This window comes from Siphateles boraxobius, unplaced genomic scaffold (assembly GCF_051911475.1).
Source record: "Siphateles boraxobius isolate OS27281-9 unplaced genomic scaffold, OSU_SipBor_1 19, whole genome shotgun sequence".
In the NCBI taxonomy this organism is placed as follows: domain Eukaryota; kingdom Metazoa; phylum Chordata; class Actinopteri; order Cypriniformes; family Leuciscidae; genus Siphateles; species Siphateles boraxobius.
Window position 1 is genome coordinate 3302912 of NW_027508799.1, and position 22122 is coordinate 3325033.

A 22122-nucleotide genomic window follows, 5' to 3' on the forward strand; every position below is an offset into this window, starting at 1 on the left:
TCCTTGCTGTGAGCCCATGTCTTCCCTCGCCAGAACCTGCTCTGCTGTCACTGTCCGGTTGAGTCTCCCCCTGTCATAGGCTGGAGCCACCCCAGTGACATTCCATATGTTGTACTGCCCGGTCATCCGCCCAGTCCATATGTGTATTCTCCACATGTTACTACCCTTCGGGAAAGATGTGGCTTCCGCAGCGTATTCCTTTCCAACGTAAGAGAACGCTTTCCCAGTGGTCTTGTGGAACAGCAGTGACTCACCGGCCTAAGCCCTCTCCCTTCTCCGCCTCAAATAATGCGGGGGATCAGAAGGCTTTTGTCTAGGCACTGGAAGGTGGCAGCACTAGTGGCATTTTAATTGGGATCCCAATAAGTCGACTACGTCGAACGTGAGCGACTGAAAGGGAACGTCTCGTTATGTATGTAACCCTCGTTCCCTGAAGGAGGGAACGGAGACGTAGTCCCGTCGCCACTATTGCTGGACCACCGCTGACTCCGAGTTACACTCAATTCCTCAGGGAAAACCACTAGTACATGCATACACTTCCATATTTATACCCGCAACGCGGGGGCGGAGTGTCTGATGCATTTCACGCATGCCAATGTGCATTGGCTCGTTTTAACAGTACTTGCAGATAACAGGCTCCCTAAACGAGATCCCAATCAGTCAACTACGTCTCCGTTCCCTCGTTCAAAGAACGAGGGTTACATGCATAACCGAGACGCTATCCTACTTGAGGTTCATCGTTCAGTCTCCACTCTTCCTTATCACTGTCATCTACAGCGTGCTGAAAAGAAAAAAGAAAAGAAAAAAAAAGTTTTTTTTTTATAAAGACAACTTAATATTTAGCTTCATAAGCACAACTCGTGTCTTCTGTCTTGGCACTGAGTGATCACCCTAAACATCACGTAAGACCCCTATTTCTCAGATGCAAAAACTTTGAACGCACCTCAAAGTCAGAGTCCAAACTTGAATAAGGGGCACTGTCTTTGCCTTCATGGTCATCAAGAGACATCTGAGGGGAGAAAATAATACATTTCAATGCAGTAAGTGAGTTCAATGAATACATGAATTTTGCACTAGTACAACCCTTATAAGTGTACAAATGTAAAAACGTGATCTCACATCTGGCTGATTCCAAATGTTGTCATCTTCAATTGAATCAGAATTACAGCTGCATAGACATTTATTTCAGAGTAATTCATATTTGCATAATTATCTCGACTAGATCCAAAAATAGGATGAACAGGACTTCACTTTGCTGATATATGTATTTACCTATCTCCATCATCACTTGGATCTGAAATAAAGTCAATAATATTAGTTGTTCTGGTATTTATTTAAAACTTGCAAATAAAATATATGGCAGACTTTTATTACTCAGAAATAATTAATTCTGATGGGTTAATCGCAACATTACGCTATCTGATATTTCCTGACAAACCGTCGCTAAAAAAATGACTAGGGAGAAAAACAACCATCGACAATATATTACAATATTAACAGTCATAACTCATTAAAAGTACAAGTTGGTATAAACGCACAGAATTAATTGAATGCAAACTGCTATGAACGGTTTCTACAGAATGTGCAACAGCGTCACGTTTTTATACTTTGAAACGCTGTGCTCATATTTAATGAAATCATAGTCTTTTCTATCATCCCCAATATTTAAGACATCTTAAAATTATAATTAAAAAGTTAGTAATCCCAATAAATATTTAAATATTTATAAATTTCATTAAAAAAAATCTAAATACGTTTGTTTGTAAGCATCTATTTTCAGTGACAGATGGGACTGGATCACTCTCACTGTCGAGCACTGGGGGTTGGGTGAAGATCCAGGTCTAGGTTACTATAGTCAGATTGAGATATGTGTTGTGTTTTATGTCCTCATATTTAACTGTGTATGTCATGTTGTGGGGGTTGGGTGAAGAATCCAGGTTTAGGTTACCTCAGTCAGATTGGGATGTGTGTTGTGTTTTATGTCCTCATATTTACTGTGTATGTCATGTTGTGGGGGTTGGGTGAAGATCCAGGTTTAGGTTACCTCAGTCAGAATGGGATATGTGTTGTGTTTTATGTCCTCATATTTACTGTGTATGTCATGTTGTGGGGGTTGGGTGAAGATCTAGGTTTAGGTTATCTCAGTCAGAATGGGATGTGTGTTGTGTTTTATGCCCTCATATTTACTGTGTATGTCATGTTGTGGGGGTTGGTTGAAGATCCAGGTTTAGGTTATCTCAGTCAGAATGGGATATGTGTTATGTTTTATGTCCTCATATTTACTGTGTATGTCATGTTGTGGGGGTTGGGTGAAGATCTAGGTTTAGGTTCCCTCAGTGAGATTGGGATATGTGTGAATATCCAGGTTTCTCGGAGTACAGCAAGACTGGGCCATTAATATTTACTAATATTTTTTTTTCTTACTGAAAAAAATAAAACATACATTGGTTATGGTATTTAATTGATTTAAACCCAAACCTTTTAGTTAAACTTCTAATATCTATTTGAAGTTTACATTAATTTTAATTTAATATTTTAATAGACTTTATTTTTAAGAATTTTTGTTTTCAACAGATTTGCAAACATGACATCAATTTTTCAGCGGTGTCAAGCTTGGATAAATGTGCCATCTGTAATGGGCCCTATTCTGCATTTAAGTGGATTGGTGTAAAGTGTAAGAGTAAGTACTATGTTTTGACTAGTAAAATATACTGTAATGTGTACGGTAATGTGTTACCAGTATCTATTTATTTATTAATTTCCTAACCCTTTTGGTAGATACTATCTAATTTATAGCAAATCTCAAGAACCAAACATATATTTATTATTCTATCTAGTTTGCTCATGTTTCTGGCATAAATCTTGCTACAACAAAAATGTGACGCCTTACCCTGACTCATTTATATCAGTAAGTGAATTTTATCAAATAATCTTTATAAGAATATTTCACTAATAGTTTTTTTTAAAAGGTTGTAAATAGCTATATTTATAATTAATAAATATTTGTTTTTTATTATAGAATTTTGAAGAAGCATTATCTAGTGAGGACTCAGATAAGGACTACGTTCCCAGTGGTTTTCGGAATCGGACATGGTGTCTTCAGAACTGGAGTGTCCTAAACCACTCTCCAACTTTGAAAATAGGGCTGAGGATACCACAGAATGTGGGGAAGGTCCATCAGTACCGTCCTCTGAAATAATCACTTCAGGACATAAGAATTACTGTTATATTTGTGGAAAGCCCCAATCGAAATTCACAAGACACTTAAAAATTCATGAAAACACAAATGTGGATGTTGCTAGGGCTCTGGCCTTGCCGAAGCATTCCAAGGAACGTAAAAACCTGCTGGACAAACTACGAAATAAAGGAAATTATGATCATAATGCAAGTGTTTTAGCCAGTGGATCGGGGCAATTAAAACTCAAACGTAAACCGAAGAACAATTACAATCCAAATGATTATGTGAATTGCATGTATTGCCATGCAGTGTTCCTACGCAGAGATCTGTGGAGACATGTACGGAACTGTCCTTCTAAGTCAGTGGATCAGGAACAACCAGGAAGAAATAAGGTACTGGCTTTAGCGACAATGTCTGATTCAGTTCTGTGTCAGAAAACTTCACAGAGTGTTTGGAAACTCCTAACACCAATGAAAGATGATGACATCTCTGCTGCTGTGCGGAGTGATTTCACTATCCTACAGCTGGCACAATCATTTTTAAATAAACATGGCCAAGATCCGTCTAAATATGATTACATACGACAGAAGCTAAGAGAGGTTGGAAGGCTTTTGTTGATCCTGAGAAAGAAATTTTCATTGCATACGATTGAGGATGCTGTTAAGCCTGAACATTTTGGGATTGTTACACAGGCTGTCAAAAGAGTATCTGGGTATGATGCAGCAAAACACACTTACCACACTCCAAGCCTTGCGCTTAAGCTGGGTCACTCTTTGAACAAGTTATGTGATATCATACACTGTAGAGCGTTAATGGCTGAAGATGATGCAAGGATTAAGTCAACCCAGAATTTCAAAAAGTTGTATAATTCTAAGTGGTCGGAACTTGTGTCTCATGGAGCTTTAACCACATTACATGAAGGACATTTTAATAAACCATCCACCCTCCCGTTTACTGAAGATGTTCAGCGTCTTCATCAACATCTTGAAATGGTTGCTGATTTACCTTCTGACAACTTGAAGAAGACTGCATCCACACAAGTCTATGGAGAACTGTGCAGATCGACTCTTGCCAAAATTATTCTGTTCAATCGAAGGCGTGGAGGAGAAGTTGCAAGGATGCACTTAAAAAGTTTCTTAGAGAGGGACACAGCTCATCTTCACAAAGATGTTGCTGTTGGCCTTACAGCGTTTGAGCAGAAACTTTGTACACACTTTAGTCGAGTAGAGATTAGGGGTAAAAAGGGGTTTAAAGTGGCAGTATTGCTATCGCCACACATGGTCGACGCTTTAACACTTCTCATAAGCAAAAGACAAGAGTGTGGAGTTCCACAAGACAATACATTTCTTTTTGCAAGACCCAGCTGTTTGATTGCGTATAGAGGACAAGACTGTCTCAGGATTTACGCAGATGAGTGTGGTGCTCAGAACCCTGAGCTCCTCCGGTCAACTCAGTTGCGAAAACATGTTGCAACTTTATCACAGGTCCTGAACTTAAAAAACCATGAGTTGGATCAAGTTGCAGACTTCTTGGGCCATGATATATGTGTCCACAGAGAATATTACAGGCTTCCAGAGGCTACAGCCCAGCTGGCCAAAATTTCTAAACTTCTACTTGCCATGGAGAAAGGTTCTCTTAGAAGTCTTCAAGGCAAAACACTAGAAGAAATTGACATTGAAGGTAAGTCTATTAAAGTAAAAAAAAATTAGTTTAGTGTATGGTTTATAGTACATTGTATTGTAAAGTTTATCAACTGTATTGGCTAATACAGGCAATATATCTTTACCAAAGTAATAGTTTTCTGAATGGTCATTATGTGATTATTTTATTTGCTCCTGACATATGCTATACTTAACTTAACACTCAAATTGTTTGTTTTTTTGTTAGAAAACCTAGACTTAACCAATTCTAATCCAAGTGATGACAGTGATGCTCAGGAGACAGATCAACTAACACAAAGTGAAATTGGAAAAAGTGCATAAACATACAAATGGCAAATCATTAAAGTCAAGTTTACCATATGATACACCACTATGTACACCGATCAGGTATAACAATATGACCACTGACAGGTGAAGTGAATAACACTGATTATCTCTTCTCCATGGCGCCTATTAGTGGGTGGGATATATTCGTCAGGAAGTGAACATTTTGTCCAGAAAGTTGATGTTAGAATTGTGAAAAATTAGTAAGTGTAAAGAGCGAGTTTGGCAAGGGCCAAATTGGGATGGTTAGACGACTGGGTGAGAGCATCTCTAAAACTGCAGCTCTTGTGGATGTTCCCAGTGTGCAGTGGTTAGTATCGTTCAAAAGTGGTCCAAGGAAGGAACAGTTGTGAATCAGGAACAGGGTCATAGGCAGCCAAGGCTCATTGATACATGTGGGGAGCGAATGCTGACCTGTGTGGTCCAATCCAACAGATGAGTTACTGAAGCTCAAACTGCTGAAGTTCATGCTGGTTCTGATTGAAATGTGTCAGAATACACAGTGTATCAGTTTATTGCGTACGGAGCTGCAAAAGTTGGACCAACATAATATTAGAAGGGGGGGTCATAATGTTCAATTATGATCGGTGTATATTAGCCTGGCTAACGTCAGACCCAAATGTTAATATTCTTGTATTTGAGGCGTGGTTTACGAATGCCCAGAGCCGTTTATTGGGTGCTAAGAATGTCTATCAAATGCGCCTGTACGTAGCGCATAGCCAATCGTTTCAATTATACCAGATGACGCATGTAGAGCGACAGAAATTAGACAATGGGTCAGAGATTTATGTGTACACGATGGCGTGTATCTAACGGCCATTTCACATGACTGAAACTAATAGATTGGAGTGCCGCTCACGCTTGCGGTGTGAAACGGCCTTAAGGCTGCATCGAAAGGTAACTTCGCGTCTGCTGCCATGTTGGCTCCGTAGGTATAAACAAACTGCTTTGGTGTGTCGCATTGACGTCGTCATCGTCTTGCTGCTCCCTCCCCGTTCTGTGATTGGTCCCCTCGCTGAGGCGTAAATCTGGTCCATGGAATCCAGACTGCCTAGCAGCGTGAATAAAATCATGCTGCTGCAAGGCAGCATGGGGAAACCCAGGCTAGGTATATATACAGTACATATACTATTAACATCCCAAGGTGGGAAAGCAATTAAACATTAATCTTACAAGAATGGTAAAATCTACCTACAAACCTACTTCCCTAATAAAAAACCAGCAGGCCAAAACAGCCACTCAACACTTTAGTCAAGACTAGCAATCATTCAAACAAGGCTAGACCAAAGATAATTATTAGACTGGTTAAAAGAAAAGGGAGATGAGATCTAGTCATCATGGTGTTTTCTCTACTTTATAATTGTATATAAATTATTTTAGTTTACTATTAAGGTTATGGTGTCACATGTTTTTCATACCACAGCACTAAAGCGAGTAAGGCGACCTGTTGAGGATCTTCCAGGCACCTCAGATGGTATGGGCATTTATCTCATTTAACTAGCATGTTTAGCAAGGTTTGATTCAGTTCATGTAGACCAAGCAGTGCCTACTGTATGTTACAGTATTTTATTATTCCTTTCATAGATGATGACGCTGCCTTAGAAAGCCCATCTGCAGGTAAGACAAGACGGAAGTTTTTAACTACTAATCCATTTTAAGGATATATAAATGTTAGTCGAAGCTAAAAATCAGTGACTTATATAATCTAGATTTTGGTCTGGATCACTTTTGATCACTTTATTCCACCAGCAAGGAACAGTGAATGAGAATGTTCTGGAAAGTGATTTTGTGCCTCTCTGTGATGGTACCATGAGCTGTCGCTCATTGACTGATCGTAGGCTTCTGGTAGGGACGTAGACTCGTAGGAGCGAGTGAAAGTAGGAGGGGGCTGAGCCTGTGGTACATCTGTAAGCAAGTGTCAACGCCTTGAACTTGTTGCGAGCAGCGAGTTTTAGCCAGTGCAGACAGATGAAGAGAGGTGTGACATGGGCCCTTTTGGGCTCGTTGAAGACCAGACGAGCTGCAGCATTCTGGATCATTTTGTAGAGGTTTGATTACACATGTTAGAAGTCCAGCCAAAAGAGCATTGCAGTAATCCAGCATAGAAATGACCAGAGCCTGGATGAGAAGTTGTGTTGCATGCTCAGTTAGGAAAGGCCTGATCTTCCTGATGTTGTGTAGTGCAAACCTGCATGATTGAGCTGTCTTTGTAATGTGGTCTGTGAAGGTCAGTTGGTCGTCAAAGGTTACTCCTAGATTTCTGACTGACCTCGAAGGGGTAATTGATGAAAAACCATGCTGGATGGTGAAATCGTGCTGTAGAGACGGATTGGCAGGGAGGACAAGAAGCTCAGTCTTTGCTAGATTGAGCTGTAGGTGATGTTTTTTAATCCATGCCGAGATGTCTACCAGGCAGTTTGAGATTCGTGTGGCTCCTGTGGGGTCATCTGGTTGAAAGGAGAGGTAGAGCTGTGTATCATCAGCATAGCAATTATTGGATAAACCATGTGCCTGTATGATGGGTCCCAGTGATGTAGTGTAAATGGACAAGAGGAGCGGTCCAAGAACTGAACCGTGAGGAACCTAGGTGGTCAGTTGATGCTCTTTGGATGCCTCCCCTCTCCAGGCAACCCTGAAAGGCCTACCTGTGAGATAGGACTCGAATCAGTGAAGAGGAGTTCCTGTGATGCCCAGAGATGAGAGGGTGGACAGAAGGATCTGATGATTTGGTGGCAGCTTTAGCAATCCGTAGTGCTTCGGTAACCGACAGTAATGCAGACTCGGTTGAATGGCCTTTCTTGAAACCAGGTTGTTTGGGATCCAGCTGCTTATTCTGTGAGAGGTAGGATGATACTTAGTTGAAAACAACTCGTTCAAGTGTTTCGCTATGAATGGAAGTAGAGAGACTGGTCTGTAGCTATCAGAGGCGGACAGAGTTCACAGCTTCGTTACTTGAGTAAAAGTACAGATACCCCTTGCTAAATTTTACTCAAGTAAAAGTAAAAGTACAACAGTCAGATGTCTACTTAAGTAAAAGTACTGAAGTACTTGTTTTTAAAAGTACTTGAGTATCAAGAGTACAAGAGTAAATTTTCTAAATATTGCATTACTACTGCCACAGTGTCAAGTCAAGTCATCTTCATTTATATAGCACTTTTAACAATGTAGATTGTTTCAAAGCAGCTTTACAGAGATAAACATAATTTAAGGTAACAGATTGTTTTGGCTTTATAGCGATTCTTGAATAATGTTATTTCCAGCTAAAGTAAGTTTTGATTGCTTCACTTCCGTCAAAATGATCATTTGTTATTAAATTAGGGGCCGGTAAGACGACACCGTTCTCTCTAAACAGACTTTAAACTGAACCTGTGATAAACGCTGATGGCGTTCACATGCGCGTTAAGAATTGATTCTATAGTTATGTGTGTTCGAATATATGTGCGCAGGTTTGTAATTCCCTACAAACCATGCCTAAACAAAATACTTGTCTTTGCCTATAAATTTGATACAGAATTTTATTTTATCACTTCGGGGTAGGAACGCGATCCGTGCTTACATTTATGTACAGAAACGTCCTACATGGAGTTATGAAAAATGTTAATGTTAATACCTATGATAATCTAAAAGGAATTGAAAGTTAATTCAAGTCATTTTCATCTTTTTACCATGTTGCTTTATTTAACATTTCTCTCTTGCCCACAAAGCAATGCACAAATGGCAACGCTCTGACAAACCTCTGCTAGAGTTTTAATGGATTTTTTGCACCCACATTTGAACCTGTTTCGTCTCTTATCTAAATCTGACCATGGAGTTGACTTTGGCGGAAAGCTGAAGGTGATTGCTGATAGGCTGTCTCAATCAGTGGCGCCTGCACAATCCAATCACGTTTGAGAGGGAAACAACAAATTCAGGGTTTCCGAGATTTTTCTTTTTTCCTTTTTTTTATTTATTTTTTTGTTTTTAGAAGTAACGGGTACTCGCGGTTATGGATAGAAATGTAGTGGAGTAAAGAGTACTCAAGTACATTTGAGAGGCAAATATTGTAAAGTCATGAGTAATCCCCAAAAATGACACTCGAATAAAGTACAGATCCCTCAAAATTGTACTCAAGTACTGTACTCAAGTAAATGTACTCCGTTACTGTCCGGCTCTGGTAGCTATCTATAAGGGAATTGCTTAATGTGAGTTTTTTTAAGCACTGGGGTTACCCGAGCCTGCTTGAATGTGGTGGGGAAAATGTCTGTGCTGAGAGATGTGTTGATGCGTTTGAGTGCTGGTAAAAGTGTAGGAGAGATTGCTTGAAGTAGGTTGAGAGGGGATGGGGTTTAGAGGGCAGGTGGTAGGATGACTGGAGTGGAGAAGTTTAGATACTTCTGCCTCTGTGAGTGTCGAGAAGGAAGAGAGGAGGTTTCTGGCTGTAGATATGTTTGGACTAAGTTCCTGTGTGTGTGGAGCTGAGAACTGACTGCTGATGGACCAAAGATAATTATTAGACTGGTTGAAAGAATAGGGAGATGAGATCTAGTCATCATGGTGTTTTCTCTACTTTATGCTTGTATATAAATAAACATGTGACACCATAACCTTAATAGTAAACTATATTATTCATACCACAGCACTAAAGCGAGTAAGGCGACCTGTTGAGGATCTTCCAGGCACCTCAGATGGTATGGGCATTTATCTCATTTAACTAGCATGTTAAGCAAGGTTTGATTCAGTTCATGTAGACCAAGCAGTGCATACTGTATGTTACAGTATTTTATTATTCCTTTCATAGATGATGACGCTGCCTTAGAAAGCCCATCTGGGCCCATCTGCACACTGGATCAGGAGGTTTCACACTGCATGACTTTACAAAAGAAAGAATCTCCAACAACTTCTGTCTGGTTCGCAAACTACGTTTCACAAACACACGTGAGAAGTGATAAGGAAATAGCGCAAGATTACATGTGCGTGAGACTGGAATTGTTATTAAAAATGATAGCCTGCAAGAAGTTTGCGATCCAAATTGTCTGTGCGCTGATCTGCAGCGAAAAGGAGAAAAAGAAAAACAGATTATGCAGGAGGAAATTGTTGGGGAGACGCGGGGAGAAAGGACTGTTGGGGTAAATAAATTTTGCAATGTTCTGCTGTTGCTGCTGGTCAAGCAAATGTTTGTACTTTGTTTTCTGTTTTATATGTAGTCTACAGGGTTTCCGCGGAGTCATAAAACGTCTTAAATTTAATAAGAAGAATTTTAGGCCATAAAAAGTCATAAAACGGTCCGGATTTTCCATACAAGGTCATAAATTACTAGGGATGGCCCGATACCATTTTTTTTTTCAAACCGATACGAGTACGAGTATTTACATTTGTGTACTTGCCGATACCGAGTACCGATATTTCTACCGCAAAAGTAACTATAGGCTCCCAGAAAAGAAGACATGCAGAAGACTATTTCAGAACACAGGTTAGAAGACTGTTTTTATTTTCTTCTCTGCTTGTTTTAACAAGTCTAAAAGTAAATAATAATGAGTAAAATAATAAATGTATTAACACACAAACCACTGTTAATTTAACATAAAAGCAAGCAGCTACTGCGTGCATGGTTTGGCATGACTGAAAGCGCGCAAAGTGCGCTCCCTTAATAATTCCTAATAAGCTGACAGTTCATCGCGATCTCACACATCTCTATAATTATCAATGAAGCTGACTGCACAATGAATCTTTCATAATATCCACACTTTGTTTGTTATAATTAGAGGATTTGCCAGCATACAGAATTCAGCACTGAACAAAAGTCTGTTTGAGCGGTGAGGGGAGTCTATCTTAAATGCTTCTGATTGGCCATTGCGTTCAAGAAATCAACACATATGTCTGTGATTGGCTACATCGGCCAACGCTGCAGCCATGTTATGAATAGAAACTCTGGCCTGTAAATCGTTTCTATTTTGTTTTAGTTGTTCTTGTTGCTTGTCTGCAACAGATGAATAAAAATCTATTTGTTTTTATATGTTTTATTCATAGATATTTCTAGTTTGCGGGAGTCCCACGAATCGTTTTACTCTCCCGCAACCCGCACACACAGAGTGAGTGCATTACCGCCCGCGCTCGCACTCGGCCATCAAATCTAGTGCCGCGCCGCACTCTTTTGCGTTGGGAGTGCACGTCTCTCAAGGGCCCGGCCCGAGGATAGTGTCGGGAAATATCGATTTGACTATTTGACTATTGATTTACAGGCCTAGCAATTCCTTATTTTTAGTGCCCGTGGATTATCTCGCATCTTCTCGTGCTTCAGTAAAACCTGTTAATGTTGGCTGCTGAGTTGCTTTAGCTTTACTAAACTGAATTCAGCGCTATGATGCATCTTCACATGTTTAATTAGATTGCTTCCCTCTCGACACCTTAGCTGAACATAACTTACAGTCTGCCTTGCTGTTGTCATCATCCTTTATCTTGAAATGAGCCCAAACTGCCGACATTATACTCTCCTATGCCTCAGTTCACCTCAACAAAGCACTCGCGGCGGCCAGTTTCGTTTTGCAAAATGTACGTGGTATCGGTGCGTGGTATCGGCAATTTTTTATGAGTACGAGTATATGAGGACAGTATCGGGCCGATCCCCGATGCCAGTATCGCTATCGGGCCATCCCTATAAATTACATTTAGCCACGTCTTAAATTGATATGCTCATTTATTCATTATCGCGATATAATTTTTTCTCTATAAAACGATATCAAGAGTTCGATAAATGTTCGATAATGTTTATGCGCCAAAAGCGGAACAAAACTCATTTGAACCGCGCCCGCCTCACGGACTGTTTATCCGCTCGGCTCAAAGTCCAAACGGCAGCGCAGCGCGAACTCACTAGAGCAGACGCGTTTACTCTGGTTGGCCTCGTCACAAGATCCAGTGAGAAGCGCTTGAGTTCAGCGAAGAACACAAATGTCTCAGTGATTTAAACCAGTTTAAAGGCAGATGATAGCGCTGACGAATAGGAGAAACACTGTGCGCAACGGTACAGTCAGAAGGCTTTTTCGTCTACAAATAGGTGTCATTTACCATGGATTTACTGTAACATTGGCCTAGTAATAGGGGTGTAACGGTAAACAAAAATCACGATTCGGTACGTACCTCGGTTTTAAAGTCACGGTTCAGTACGTTTTCGATACAGCAAAAATAAGAAATGCCAGAGAAATTTCCTCTTTGTGAAAAGAAATAATATTTTTTAAATAAGTGTGAGTTCCCTTTCAGTCGATAACGTCGGACGTAGTCGACGCCGACTGAAATGGGATCTCGCTAGAGAGCCTGTCTTCTTCGAGTACTATTGAACGAGCCAATGTAATGTGTGATTCGCATCACACACTCCGCCCCCGCGGCGCGGGTATAAATACGGAAGTGGATGCACGCACTAGTTGCCTTTCGCTTCGGAGCCGATCGTTTGATGTCTCTGAGAGTGCTGTTGTCTACAACGAGCGAGTGTGTCGGTGTTCTTCAGGAAGACTCTCCCAGTGCTGGTGTTCTACAGCGCGAGTGCAGCGGTGATCGCGAGCTTTGAGCTCTCAACTGCTGTTTTAACAGCAACAAATTTCTAAATGTTTGTGTGTGTTGATGGCTGGTTAGAGGGCGGAAAAGTGAGTGCTTCACTGTTTCAGTTCTCTGTTCAGTGTTGCCGCGGTCATTCCCCTGTGTGCTCCGGCACTGGTGACGGTCCTATTTTCTGAAAGAGCAACACGGGTGCGTTTGCGTCTTTTTCAAGATGTCATTCCGCCCGTGCGTTTCTGGGTGCGGTCGTTCCCTGTCTCTCTCTGATGGTCACAACTGTTGTGTCACGTGTTTGGCTTACAGCACGCTGAGACAGCTTTTGTGGACAGCTCATGTTTTCTCTGACCACTGGAGCCTCCTGTGTTGTCTGCTGGTCCATCTGTAATGGGTGGGCCAGCGGTTTCACTCGGGGCTCCCCTGGAGGACAGGACGCCGATTGCAGCATCGGAGGGTGAGCTGACTTCTAGAGATGATGACTCGGCTGCATTGTCTCCCTCCGGGAGTCAATGTTGCCCGAGCCGGATCCAGAATTATCAGCTATGCTGAAACGGGCCGCCGAGGCTGCCGGGCTCGAGTGGAACCTCCACCGTGTCCCGTTCAGTCTCGGTTGGAATCTGGAGTTTGGTATCTTGGGGCGGGCCGCGCTGGTTCTCAGCTCGCCGCCCCAGTGCCTTTCTTTCCCGAAATGCATGGAGAGCTTGTCAGGTGGTGAACAGCATCTTTCTCTGCCAGAAACTGCCTGACTAGTTTTTCCCCCTCATTACCCTTGATGGAGGAACGGTGAAGGGTTGCGAGGTGTCCCTCCATTGGAGCGGTCTGTCGACACAGGTGCACCTGTGTCCGGCGGCCGCTGCCTTTTGGGGGGATCCTCGTCTCCCCCCTAAGGCCTGTGAGTTTCGTCTGTTCCGACGGGCAGAGCTTACAAAGCCTGTGGGCAAGCCCCTTCCTCTTGCGTGCCATGGCGTTGCTGCAGGCTAGGGCACCCATGGCATGCACGAGGGTAATCCAGACCGTGCGCTCATAGGTGAGCACCGCACTGCATCCTACCTCACCCTCCGGGGTACGGGTGTCGTAGCGTGCGTGATCGGTCTGGCGATGTCCACCTTGGTGGTCCAGTAGCGCCTTCGTTGGCTCAGCCTGGTTGGTATGGCGGATGCGGACAAGGTTCGGTTCCTGGTCTCCCCAATTTCCCAGGTTGGGCTGGTCGGCGACGCGGTGGAGAACTGCATCAAACAGTTCTCTGCCGCTCAAGCGCAGACGGAGGTCATCCGGCACATCCTGCCCCGGTGGCCAGCTGCTGCCTCCACCCGCCGCCGGTGGCAGCTCCTCCGCCTGCTCGTCGCAGTGGGCGTTCTCCGGCCGCCGCTCCTGCTGGCTCTCCGCAGCAGCCTCCACCCAGGCCCCAGCATGGAGCCGGCCGCAGTAGAGACGCCCAGCCCGCTCCAGGCGCTGCCAAGCCAGGTGGCAAGCGACAGCGAAAGCATTCCGGAGCGGGCCGCCCAGGAATGGATGAGATGCTCTTGGAGTGGCACGATCACTCCCTCCCCCCGGGTGAGGGCCGGGTGGAGCCTTTGTTTGTGTGTGTGTCTGTTCCGCCGCTGGCTCCCTAAAAAAAAAAAAAAAAAAAGAAAGCGGAGCAAGCGGTACCCACACTTCAAAGAGAGAGCAATTTCATCTGTTCCTGGGTCCCAAGAGGGCCAGTCTGGCGGGTGTGACCCTGTATAGCCTTACACCCCTCAGCTCCCCCTTGGTCGCCAGCAGGCAGCTTGGTGCGTTCGAGGACCCGGTCATCCGCCTTCTCACGCGCCCCCTGCCGCTTGTGGAGACAGGTAAGTGTTGCACAGCACCCTAACACCACTCTCTCTACTTTGCTGCCCCACCTCAGGCTCGGCTACCCCGGTCAAGTCAGTGATAGTCATCACATTAGGTGTTGAGCAGACGTGCTCCTGAAAATTCAGTGATATTCATCACACCGAGTGTTGAGCAGTGCTCCTGACTTGTGCGTGCTTATCTTATCCTGCTGGCGAAGGATTTGATATAGCCGCTCCTCCAGCCGGTACGAAGGCCAGTTGTAAACTCGTTCTTCGTGCTACTAGGGGGTGGGTCTTGACCATCTTGGCCCAAGATTGGTCTGCAGCTTTGACCTGAAAGACAGGTGCTTCAGATCTCTACCTCCCGCACCGCAGGCCATCCTGTGTGTTGCGTCTAAGGGTGGAGTATCAGTACAGTGTCCTTCCCCTCGAGTGCTCCAGAGCCCGTTGGGTCTTCAGGTCAACTGGAAGAGAGTAATCTCGCCCACGGGCTGAGTATCTCTTTTCTAGTTTTGGAGAGGTACTCGGTCCAACATGTCTCTCCAATGAGAATGTGTTCAGCTGGTGTTGAAGTGAGAAAGGGTCCCACTGAAAGAACTTTCAGAGGCTCCTGGGGTATATGGTAGTCGCAGCCTTTGGCTCCCTCCATATGTGACCGCTTCAGCGCTAGCTTCACGATCGAGTCCCGAGGTGACCGTGGCAGAGCAGCTCACCCTGTGTGACTATAGTTCATCCCGGTCTGCTGCCAAACCCTCTTCAACAGAGGGGCCATGTACAAAGGGCGTGTTTTAACGGGGGCCTGGGCGACCCCCGACTACACGGGCATTCGTGCCTCGAGTTGTTAGACATTGCGACCGTTGCGCAAGCTTCCCCTGCATGTCACAAACTCACCCGTCAACTCCTCCTTGGAGTCAGACGCTTCTGAGGGCGCCTTGTTCCACTCCTCCCGCTTACTCAATCGTGCCGCCATCGAGCCTCACGACAGTTATAGCCAGGGCAAGTGGAGACTCCATCCCCTGGGTCCGGCTGGGTCATGACCATTCCGGGGCCGCTCAATGCCCCCCCGGTTTTATTTTTCCGCCAGTGTTTGGGTAAACTGAGCGGACTACCCTTGGACAAACACTGGGACTCAGCTGCCCCAGGGGCCCGCAGAAATGCGTTTAACCCCAGTGAGCCTTCTAAAAGTGACTGCGACTCATGGTCGCCTTGCGCCTGCAAGTCAGTGAAATCATCACTCTTCATGTTGAGCAGAATTGCTCCTGAAACTCAGTGAAGTTCATCGCACTCAGGTGTTGAGCAGCAATGCTCCTGTAGCTCAGTGAGTCCATCACAGGTAGCTCAGTGAATTCATCACACGCAGTGCTGAGCAGAAATGCTCCTGGTGCTCAGTGAAGTTCCTCGCACTCAAGTGTTGTGCAGAAATGCTCCTGAAGCTCAGTGAGTTTATCACACTCAGGTGTTGAGCAGTAATGCTCCTGAAGCTCAGTGAACTTGTCACACTCAAGTGCTGAGCAGAAATGCTCCTGTCGTTCAGTGAAATTCTTCGCACTCAAGTGTTGAGCAGAAATGCTCCTGAAACTCAGTGAGTTTATCACACTCAGGTGTTGAGCAGGAATGCTCCTGAAGTTCAGTGAACTTGTCACACTCAAGTGCTGAGCAGAAATGCTCCTGTCGCTCAGTGAGGTTCTTCGTACTCAAGTGTTGAGCAGAAATGCTCCTGAAGCTCGGTGAGTTTATCACACTCAGGTGTTGAGCAGGAATGCTCCTGAAGCTCAGTGAACTTGTCACACCCAAGTGCTGAGCAGAAAATGCTCCTGAAGCCCAGTGATCTTCACATGTTGTGTTGAGCAATGCTCCTGTCTTTTGCGCCCGTCACTTGCACCTACGTGCCAAGTCAGGAGAGGAACAGGTCTTCATAGTTGCCCCTTATTGGCCCAACAAGACCTGGCTCCCATCAACAGCCTTCCTGACTTCCCCGGAAAACTCTTCGGGGGCGGGGCACGATGGCACACGCGTTCTTCCCCCGGGGATTCCGGGCGGTCTTACATCTGAATGCGGAGGTTCAGGTGGCTATCACAAGAATGTGTGATAGTTACCATCACTTCTGCGAGCACCCCCTAGAATGGGGTAGCGTGCTTACGCCTTTAGAAGTGGAACCTAGTCGTTGAGTGCGTCTTCTCTCCAGAGGAGATCCTGAAAGCTTTCGATCACTTCAGTGCTCTCTTTCCTGCAAAAGGGGTGGCAGTAGGCTGTTTTCCTTCACCCGCAAAATGATGTTGCCTCGGTGTTTAAACGACGCTCATCGTGTTGCAGAAGTATGCAGAAGCACGTTCTGATCGTCAGGTTCCTGAGGAGCAAGGTCTTGTAAATCCTTGTGTCCCTCTTTATCCTCTTGGGCCTTGTCCCTGGTGCGACTGCACTGCAGAGACCGCCCCTGAGCCACTGCAGGTAGTGAGTTAAAAATTCTGTTATATCAGTTCTCCTGCTCGCGTGGTCTCTACTAGAGGGTAGGGACTTGCTCGCTTTCGGTCAACGTATTGTGCCTGGAGTCTGGGCCGGCTAACTCTCACAAGCTGAGACCCCGGCTCGGATTGTGCCCAAGGTTCCTACCTCTCCCGTAATAGGAGTAGGTGGTGAGCCTGCAAGCGCTGCCCTGGAGGAGGCAGATCCAGCCCTGGCTTCCCTGTCCGTTCGCTTGGACGTGTACAGAATGCAAGTCATAGACCTCAGACCAGCTCTTCAAATATCTGTTGGAATTCAGCAGAGAGGGAAGGCTGTTTCCATGCAAAGTTGCACTTAGTGCTTGCCTTCATTTCGGCAAAGATCCGAGATGCAACATGTCCACTTAGGTGTTGAGCCCCTCTATGATGAGTGTAAAGTGCTCCGCCTGGGCGTTGACGATATACTTTGCTAAACAGATTCTAGAGTTGGGGGCTGGACGACACCTAGTTGAACCGCTGCTTCCCGTGGGCTCCCTTCTTATGAAGCCAGTTTCACCGTGAGCCCGGTTCAAGTGTCGGCTTGCTGCGCCATTCCCCTCCTATGGACTGGATACGTGCGCCTTTCTACTCCAGTTGAGTTCCCTTAAAATTGAACCCTGTTGAGTTCCTCCACACCCCTCCGATGTCGGACGTGCGGAACGTCCGGTGTTAGGCCTACCACTCGTAAGCAGTGTGGAACCTGTGTTAGGCTGGGTCCATATGTTGCGGTCCCTTCGGTGACCCCATATGTGTATTCTTCCACGATACGGCTCCCTGCGGTGAGCCCGTGTCTTCCCTCGGCAGAGTCTCTCTGCCGTCACTGTCCGGTGTGTCTCCCCCGTCTTAGGCTGGAGCCACCCCAGTGACATTCCATATGTTAGACTGCCCGGTTTCCGCCCAGTTCATATGTGTATTCTCCACATTACCTCCCTCGGGTTGGATGTGGCTTCCGCAGCGTCCCTTCCTTCCAACGTACGGGGAACGCTTTCCCAGTGGTCCTGTAGGAACAGCAGTGACTTCCCTGGCCTAAGCCCTGTCCTTCCCCACCTTAAGTTTGTGGGGGCATCAGGAGGCTTTGGTTTAGGCACTGGAAGGTGGCAGCGTTAGTGGCGTGTTCAATGGTTGATCCCATTTCAGTCGGCGTCGACTACGTCCGACGTTATCGACTGAAAGGGAACGTCCTGGTTGCGTATGCAACCCACCGTTCCCTGAAGGAGGGAACGGAGGACGTAGTCCCCTTGCCACTACCGCTGGACCACCGCTGACCCCGGGTTACTCTCGGCTCCTCAGCGAAAAGCAACTAGTGCGTGCATCCACTTTCGTATTTATACCCGCGCCGCGGGGGCGGAGTGTGTGATGCGAATCACGCACGCCAATTACATTGGCTCGTTCAATAGTACTCGAAGAAGACAGGCTCTCTAGCGAGATCCCATTTCAGTCGGCGTCGACTACGTCCTCCGTTCCCTCCTTCAGGGAACGGTGGGTTGCATACGCAACCAGGACGTTCTCCTACATCTTGAAACTTTCAGGTTTATAAATGGGGGTAATCTTTGAAGGATGAACAAATAATGTTTTGGTCATCACATTAAAAATAACATTTAAATATATGAAGAGTTCAGATGCAAAAGCCATTTGAAATTTTCTTCTAGAATGATCATTTTTATCAAGCTTGTATATTGAAGTTCAGTAATTTCACTTAAATGGCAATGAAGGTTACCTATTAATTGTCATTTGAGTGAAATTACTGAACTTAAATATACAAGCTTCATAAAAATGATCATTCTAGAAGAAAATTTCAAATGGCACTTAGAGGCGTTTGCATCTGAACTCTTATATTTATTTATATAATATTTGAGTTTTTTGAAGTGCTGGAAAAAGATGTGTGAAGTACTTGAAAGCATTTCACTATTCCAGCCAAACTGGTTACAGTTAGTGTTACTATATTAAATCCATGGTGAATGTTGCTGGTCTGTGGACGTAAAGTATTACTAGTTCATTCACGGCACAATGTTTCTCCTGGTTTCCACATCAGCGCTGTTTGATCTAATAGAGATCTACGGTTAATAACGGAGAAATGTGAATTCTTCTCACTAGATCTCGCAGCGATGTTATTACTTCAGTGGCGAATTCAAATGTTTTCCTTACTGGATCTTAGCACTGTGTTGTAACAGTGTCGCTTGATCGAGATCGGCTCGCGCTGCACAGATGCTGCTGGTCCGAACTGATAAACGGTCCGTGAAGCACATAATGAGTAGCGCAGTTTCGTTCCGCTTTCATTACGCTTGCCATTTGATGTTGCGCACCGTTGTGGTGGTCGCGCCGTCGCGCCAGCGCGTATTTTATCGGCAGGAAAAATGGTCCAAGGAATCATTCGGTTTCTATGCGTACCGAACCGGAAGCCTCGTACCGAAACGGTTCAATACGAATACATGTACCGTTACACCCCTACCTAGTAATATTAACTGCACCATGAAATGTGGGATATACATATTGAATTGTATTATATTAATAATGTAGACAATGTATTAAAGGAATAATGGAATATAATTACAGTATTTAATGTATTTAGGCTATACTGTTTTTCATACATTCCATAAAGATACGTGCCATTTAAGTCAGGCAACACAAACCTGTTTCAAGACTTGAAACAATATCCCCCATTAGTACATGCAGAAACTAAGATATGAATTTTCCAATGAAGATATTAATTTTGTTAAGGTAAAAGGAATATATTATCGTGATAATTGTTAAGTGTTGTTCCTGTGTTATTGATACTTAGGAAAAGGGAGCCTTCAGTTTGTTACTCTTAAGAAAATGGAACCTTTAAATAATGAAACTTGTTACTTTTAATGAAAGTCAATAAAAAAAAGACTTTTGAAAGGAAGTTATTTTTCGTAATTCGTGTAGGTCATAAATTTAAATCATATTGGTCATAAGTCTTAAGTTATAGAGTCTATAACTCCTTCCCGAACTCCCCGCTGCTCTGTATCTCGCTCTCTCATTGGCTCTCAGTCATCGCCGATGTAGTTTTCAGTCAGAACACTTTCACGCAGGATTTTGAATCGCAGACAGGCCCAGATATTTAGCATGCCACATATCTCACGGGTGTAGGCGACTCGTCGGCAAATCTCTCAGATCGCGTCTTTGCTCGAATTCATACTGCGTGATTGTCACTCGCGAGAACGAGCACCGATTTGCCTGTGATTTCGGGCATTTGTCGGCGATTTCTCAAAACCTGTCGGCGAGCGAAAATCGTGCATTGTGAACTCGGCATTAGCATCTGTTTCTATGAGCCGCTACACGTTGGTCATACGCCATATTGGAACGGTATAAGCAGTTGGGGATGCCAAGTCCTGCTAAACTACACTACTTTTAAACTATTGCAGTGCATTATTCTTCCGCGGTTTAAAGGTTAAAGAATTTTTTTTGTCCAGCTGTCTTAAATGTCATAATTTTAAAATTATAAATGTAAGGTTATAGTGTTGAGGATAGGGAAGTTATACTATGTAATGTTACAGCAATCTGGCAACCACGCCGAGCAGTTCTGCACAGAGCGAGCTGAATGAGTCTCCAGGACTAGCTATATACGTGTATAATCGTCTACATCTGCCGTAGAGTTAAAGCAGATGATTTTCATACGATTAAAGGTGGGGTATGTGATTTGGAAAACATATTTTTGAAAATATACAATTCAAATGGTCCTACCTTCTTTCCTCCAATGCTGGCCCTGACTCCACCCATTCAAAGAACATGGACGTGCAATCATGCACGAGCGAAAACTCAGATGCGCGAGAGATTGTAATGACGATTTACTACTAATCATGTAACCGGCTTTACTGACGAGATGCGCATGCGCCACGAGCTTTGAGTATGCGCACGAAGGGGGTCGCGTGCTGGGGGGAGGGGGTGCGGTACGGCCGTTTGATTGACGAACTTACTCTCCAATGATTCTAGGTGATTTTGGAAATGATTGGCTGGGTGTTTTTCGAGTCCTGCCTGTTCCACAGATGATTAAATAGCTTAATTTTCATTTCAGTGCTTCTAACTCAGTGGCTGTAAGTGGGTTAGGAATAGGATTTCAAGTTATTTTGAAAAAAATTACAAAAAAGAGAATCACATACCCCACCTTTAAGGTTATCTTTGATGTTAAATAATTTTACACATAAGCTAATGAAAATAGTAGCCCTTTTAAATATTTTTGGTTGACGTTAAGATTTTTAAAACTGCTAAACAAGAACGTTAGCAAGCATAACAAAATAATACAATCATTTAAAAAACTTTTAACAACTAATAATCAGTTGATAGATATAAACACTCAAAATAAATAATATGTACTTACCTGTGAAAGGTTATACCATTTTTGGGGGGGTATTTATATCACGACGGTTTTTACTACACAGTGTTGTGGCATATTTACCAAACAGTAAGTGACGTCAGCAGCAACTGACATGTGGAGCGTTCCAAGATGGCAGACACATCCACGTGCCTGGAGCGCTTGAAGGCGGCATCTAGTTATATATATCTATGGGCTAGACTAAAGATAATTATTAGACTGGTTTGAAGAATAGGAAGATGAGATCTAGTCATCATGGTGTTTATCCTAGGAATCTGTTTTCCTCTTTTGTAGGCGTTTCTGAAAATCCTGGTGAAAAGAAGGATGCCAGAAGGAAACAAAAACAACAATGGTCTCCATCTGAAATCGCAGCAGTAATGAGACACTTTAAAACCACATTACACATTACAAACTCGCCACTAAAATTGATTGCCAGCAGTGCAAGAATGCTGAGCATCCTGCTTTGTCTAATCGCTCATTACAAAATATCAGAGACTTTGTCAGGAATAGGGGTTTGACAGAGAAGAGAAAGAGACAGGCACAAAACATTTAGTGTTTTGATGGCGTTGTTAATTTACTTGAAAAAGGACACATTAAACTTTGGTTCTTGGTCCCATACTTGTTGCAATGTTTTCTCACACACACACATATACATTATATATATATATATATATATATATATATATATATATATATATATATATATATATATATATATATATATAAATAAAACAAATGGCCTAGTGGTTAGAGTTAGACTCGTAACCAGGTCGCTGGTTCGATTTTCAGTGCCAGCAGGAAATGACTGAAG

General features: G+C 43.9%; 1 protein-coding gene across 1 annotated transcript; it reads left to right on the top strand.

Annotated features, from left to right (window-relative positions):
• The first annotated feature begins 3588 nt into the window (after window positions 1-3588).
• On the top strand, window positions 3589-21689 carry LOC143742412 (uncharacterized). Its single transcript, XM_077235262.1, has 7 exons — window positions 3589-4858; window positions 5066-5145; window positions 6747-6780; window positions 9780-9830; window positions 9941-10077; window positions 10194-10268; window positions 21606-21689. The coding sequence occupies exons 1-7, from the start codon at window positions 3589-3591 to the stop codon at window positions 21687-21689; spliced, it is 1731 nt and encodes a 576-aa protein (XP_077091377.1).
• The last annotated feature ends 433 nt before the right edge of the window (window positions 21690-22122 follow it).

Excerpts from the sequence above, each read along its gene's own strand:
- LOC143742412 (XM_077235262.1), top strand. The coding sequence starts at position 3,589 with ATGTCTGATTCAGTTCTGTGTCAGAAAACTTCACAGAGTGTTTGGAAA. Across the intron at positions 5,146-6,746 it reads AACTAACACAAAGTGAAATT|GATGATGACGCTGCCTTAGA; the intron begins GGAAAAAGTGCA and ends ATTCCTTTCATA. Across the intron at positions 6,781-9,779 it reads CTTAGAAAGCCCATCTGCAG|CACTAAAGCGAGTAAGGCGA; the intron begins GTAAGACAAGAC and ends TTCATACCACAG.